The 5,559-nt window shown below is 43.6% G+C and overlaps 1 protein-coding gene across 7 annotated transcripts in view; it reads right to left on the reverse strand.

Annotated features, from left to right (window-relative positions):
• Positions 1 to 5,559, reverse strand: part of Rapgef4 (Rap guanine nucleotide exchange factor 4) — a 306,617-nt gene that overhangs the window by 113,105 nt on the left and 187,953 nt on the right. Inside the window, exons 1-2 of one of the 7 annotated variants that reach the window (XM_023719128.1) lie at positions 3,868 to 4,138; positions 2,426 to 2,592 (exon numbers count right to left, since the gene is read on the reverse strand). The exons of 2 other annotated variants lie outside the window; for them this stretch is intronic. In XM_023719128.1, the coding sequence (XP_023574896.1) occupies positions 2,426 to 2,560 (135 nt within the window). In that variant the 5' untranslated portion in view covers positions 2,561 to 2,592; positions 3,868 to 4,138. 4 more of the 7 variants (XM_023719130.1, XM_023719133.1, XM_023719132.1 and 1 more) reach the window with 4 other exon arrangements.

Genomic DNA, 5,559 nt, shown 5'->3' on the forward strand with positions numbered 1-5,559 from the left:
GCGTTCTATCTCACGGCCTTGCTGTCCAAGGCTGCCCCATATTCGGGAAAGTCGAATATCAACGTGTTAGGATGGAACCTTGTCTGTGTTCACATACGAATGGATGGATGGACAAATAAATTGGAGATTTTAGTTAACTTCAAGGTTCCCAAGTCTCAGGACTTTTACAAAAGAAAATAACATCTACCATATTTCAATTTTCTTTCAAACATCTTGGGCTACATAACTGAAACGTACAGGTTTCACATGCAGAGACACCAACTGGCCACCAGAGGGAGCCCAAGTGTTTTCCCAAAACACCAGGCACCGAAAGGAAAAACAAGCAGTGAACAAAATACAAAGCTGAGGGTGAGGGTGGGCGTGGGAGGGAATTACCTGTTTCTGTCATTTACAAAAATATTTTATTGAATGACAGAACTATTTTTGCATGTATGTTAGAAATTCTTTTCCTCAGCAGTGACGCGCTGTAATGCTATGACATGTAACAGGAAAGCCCGCTAAAGATAATATTTTAAAAATGGACATACCCTAAAACAAGGAGGTCCAGGGGGAATTGCTGTGATGGCCTCCATGATTCTCTGCTGTGCCCGAAACAGGCCAGGAGCCTCGTCTCCAGCTTACTTTGATGCTTCTCTATTCTGGTCCATCTTTGTAGCTAACTTGGGGAAAGATTTGGGTGTGGCTTCCCCACTATGGGACTGAGCTATCAAATTACAGCCCCTGGTGTGACTTGGGACTTTTCATTCTCCTGCCTGAGCCAAGTTATGAGGGCATTAAGAGGAATGATTTTCCATTTGTCATCCTGAAGTCTTCCTAGAACTCTGAACTGGATGACGTCCTAATAGGATGCAAGAACATCTCATCTCTGTTAGGCTTACCAGAGCCAGTCTTCTTGTAAACGAGTCCACACAGGTCAACATTAATGATGCCCCAAAACTAGACAAACATCCTGGGGCTGAGGTCATATGGACAAGGGGTGATCTTGTTTAGAATTAAGCTCCCAGGAAACTTAATGCAATACCTTGTAGTCTAGAGCATGGTCAAATTTGGGGATTTCCCCTGTGTTTGATCATATTAGTCCTTGTCTTGGGGCAGGTCAGGGATCACTACGTAATCCATAAGGAAACCGAAGCACACACGGTTAAGTGACTTGTTCAGGCTCCCTGGCCGTTACATGTCAAGGACACAAACTCGGATGAACACGCCCTTCTGAAGATGTGGATTGTAATGGTGAGTGATTATTGAACTCAGTCATAGGCAAGCCTTCTGACATAGAAAATTATTGTCTTCCTTTCCCCTCAAATTACAAGTGAGTGCAAAGCATGACAGAAGTGAATTCAGTGGCTGAGCACTTGGTTTTACCCAGGATTTTCATAGTATGTTTTCCTAAGTTTCCCTTTCATGTCTGGATGGGGTAATTTTATAATGTATGCAAATAAATTAGCACAAACAAATTGAATTCTGCAGGGTTAGGGCCTCAGCTGAATGCTGCTAGATTTAACATGCTTATTAACGCTTTGGATATAGACTCAAAAGCATTCTTCTCAAATTTAACAATGACACCCAATTGGGTGGAGATGGCTGACAGGAAAACTGGATTGAAATTTTACAATGACCTTGACAAATGGGAGAGGAAAAAGAGGGCAGAATTCAACAGAGAGCTTTGCAGAGTAATTCATTCAAAAGAGAGGGAAAAACAAAGGAGAACAACAGAGACGAGGGTGCACCAACTGGGCAATTACAACAGAGAAGGGGCTGGGGGTCAGAGGGAACAATAGGTTTCAAAGGCATCAGCAATTTAGTTCTGTCATTCTGAAAAAGAAAATGATTTTGGAAAGTATAAATAGGGGAAATCTCAAACTAATTCCCCCTCCAGGTCCAGAAGAGATAAAGGTTTGGGGGATAGAAAGAAAAAGAAAAGGTGTTTTATTGAGCTCCTCCAACTGCCTGCATTTTTTATAAATCCTGAAAGGGGTCCTTTAAAAAGTATAGCACTCAAAAAATATTTAAAATTTTTTGATTTTTAGATCCAAGCAAATTAGCCAAAGAAAGAAAGAACAGTTCTGGAACTTCTGTCCTGCGCATGCCAGGCCTCCATTTGGCACACTCTTGCCTGCTGCCTGGGTAGCTCCTACCTCCTGTTAAGCAGCCACCTTCTCTGGAGCAGGCCCCACCTTCCGGGCCACAGGGCTCTGGGTCCCTCGCCCTGCAGCACTGCACTGTCCCACTGCTTTGTCTCCAAGGCCAGCACCAGGCAGGCACTTGGAGACTTCTGGAAACCTCTGGGCCAAGACCCTAGCGGCATTCTTCCTCTGGGGTCAGGAGACAGGCATGAACCGGCTGCATAGCGCTCATGTTGGAAACGCCTATTAATGGCAGCGCTACCACCAGGTGCACCCCCAAAGGCCCCGCTGCGTGCACTCACGCATGCAGTTGCCTCCATCACGGGGTGCTGCCCCTCAGGGATGCCATCATGCTCCTTCATTTCCATAATCCCATCCAAGGCCTGGGATTGGTCAATAATTGTTAAATTAAAGGTTTTCAAGCAAGTAGGTGACATATTCTTTGGGCACTTCTGGGTTGTTCTTTTAACTGAAGGAAAATAGGAAACAAACGTATTTGAAGAGAAGAGGATGTAAATGTTTGCAAAAATTGGCAATAAGAATCCAAAAATTCTGGACCATATTCCTAAAAGTATTTTGATGATTTTCAGGAAATTTTAAAGAATGAAAATAGTCATATACCAATATGAATTACTACGTGTATGTGATTCACTATCTTTTTTCACTTTTAACAAAAGGTAAAGAGAATAACTACGGAATATGTTAATATCCATGGGCTTGGGGAAGCCTGCCTAACACAAAACTGTTAGTAAGTAAGAACCCAAACCCTAAATGATATATCAACACTTGAGTAATTTATCTAATCTGAGCACATTGCAATTTTCTCTCTTAAACCTAAGACATATATTAGAAAGAATTCAGTTTTCATTTCTTAAAATAGAAATGATAAAGATCAAATGCATCAAACATAAATAAGACCATGTATTTTATTCTGACTTAATTGGGGCCAGCGAGATAGCTCAGTGGTCTGAAGCACCTGCTTAGGCAAGCTTCGGCAAGCTTAGGGACTGCGGTTCCATCCCCAGCACCGTGTGCCACACCAGCCCCACCCCCAGGGCAGGCTGAGCTGGCCACACACACAAGAAAATGACTTAACTGAGACAGCACACTAGCAGCCCAGGGTAAGAGGTGATGACAATTAAAACCACCTTCAGTACAGGATAAAATCTTTCTCAATGCAGCGGTGCCCTCTCACACAACTCTGGAATCGCAGTGTAGTATTTGCCGTTAACATGATACCGTGCCCCCGGCCCTTGCCAACAGAGAGCTGATTTGCAGCAGCAGAGCAGCCTCATCTCAAGGCTGAGCCACTTGCGTGAAACTAGGGAACAGCTGCTGGCTCTAGGGGAGGAGGAGAACTCATGTCTTGTATTATCATTATTATTATTGTTATTTTATCATTATTATTATTGGCTATCAAACACTATACTACCTAGAGCTCTGTAACCTCTTGCCCCATTCAAATTCTGATCACTGAGAAGACGGAAGACAGAGTTAAAGCAGGACTGCATGGCTTAACTACCTCAGCTGCAAGCCCAGAAAATCACCAACGTGGTAGCGCCATGAAGAAGTTATGTTTCACAAAAGACATTTCAAAAATCACAGATAAATTCTAGAAATGCTAAAACAACTATCAAATATAATTCATAGCATTAGAAAATTATATTATACAACTATCTCTAAATTACATCAATGAGCCACCCTCCCAAACACCCCACTCACACTGTTTGCCAGGCAAACTCACGGAAAGCAGGTCTTAGGCACAGGGCTGAAAGTATTCAGAGGCAACGACGCTGGTCCACCTCTCAGCAGGTGAGAGCTCGGGGTTCTAGAGTGCTACCTACATTCACTGTTTCCTATGTAGACGGAAAGCAAACTCCCTTCGTCTTGCAACTCAATCAATACCCCCTTGCAGAAACTAGACAGCACGGCCAGCTTTTGTAACAGTAGAGGAACAAATGGAAGAAAAAATAGAAAGAAATTCAGCCGGGACATTCCACCCCACAAAACGCACAACTCACAAATACAAAAACAAACATTTCTTCAAGGACTGGAGAGCCCAGGTTGTCCTTGGCACCTTGGACGCTAAGCCACTGGCCTTCTCCAGGAGGTGGGACAGAGTTAAGTCTCTCGGATCTGTGGGCCGGCTCCAGAAATGAGTGTTTACATACTACATGAATCACAGGACCAGGCGGCAGCCTGGCTCACGCTAATCTCACTTGGGTGATAAGCAATTTGTCCTTCAAAATCAGAACAGGCAGGGTCAAGATTTCCTAAGACTTTAGCATTATTTTGTTTAGATGCCCTGTTAGAGCTTCGCGCCAAGGAAAAGGTTACACCCGTGTTTCAGAACGTGACACTTAAGCCACCCCTAGCAGGGAACTGAGGAAAACAGTTGCCCAGGACAAACCTTGACCCTCAGCCACGATGTCCTCTGAGGCTCTCAACCTGCAGCAGCCATTTTTAAAGCAGGGCCTAAAACTGTGTTCCACAGAAAACAGTGGGTTTGAATTCAGTACATGTTTTACGGCCAGAGTCGAAATATTGTAACCACTATTATGGGATTGTTTATTTTTATGTTTTAGGTGTGTACAAGAATAGACAATTTCCTTTCTCCACCCGGCCTTGAATGATACTACCAAAGCCAATCTGTAGCAGTAAAATAAGATGTCATGGTGGAAAATATTCCAATTCTTTTCTCTAGCTTTGAAAAACACCAGCATTCCTAAAATTTCTGATCTTTTGACCCTCGTCACTTGCTATCATTCTACTGTCCTCTCCTTCGAGAGATTTTTCACAAATTGTGTTCATTAGTTCCTTGCCAGTTGCCATTTAAACTTTTCATCTCGATAATAATTCCCCAAAACTATTCTTCCTAAAAATGACTCATGGCCTCAGGAACTTCGGCGTAAAGTAATGTGCTTCGAAAGCAGACCTGTTGAACACTTCGAAAGGCCCTCACCAGGCCAGTGCATTCCTCGCTCGAGATCTTCCGGGAACTTGGGAAGCATCTCTGCACTCCGGATGATCCTGCTTTCTGCTGGCTGTGCAGTCTTCTTTATTTTCTAAGAAGCTAATCACGCTACCTACGATCGCGAAAGTCCTGTAACTACCCGGGAGAAGCTCAACACTCTTCTTGGAAACAAGCTGCTTTGTCACCCCCTCCTCAGTCTATTTGCTAGTCCTTCCATACAAAAAACAAGTATAACCTCCTAAAACAATAACCCCCCCAGCAACGATAAGGAAGGGGCGTGGTAAACAACAAAATCTACATACATGGCAAAGAATTTCCGGACAGACTCATTTCTTTTTTAAAAAATTTTTATTTATTTATTTATTTATATTTGTGTGTGTGTGTGTGTGTGGCCAGCTCAGCCCACGAGGGGGCGGGGCTGGCCGGCATGCGATGCTGGGGGATTGAACCGCGGTCCCTGTG

This window comes from Octodon degus, unplaced genomic scaffold (genome assembly GCF_000260255.1).
Source record: "Octodon degus isolate 3935 unplaced genomic scaffold, OctDeg1.0 scaffold00065, whole genome shotgun sequence".
NCBI classification, from domain to species: Eukaryota; Metazoa; Chordata; class Mammalia; order Rodentia; family Octodontidae; genus Octodon; species Octodon degus.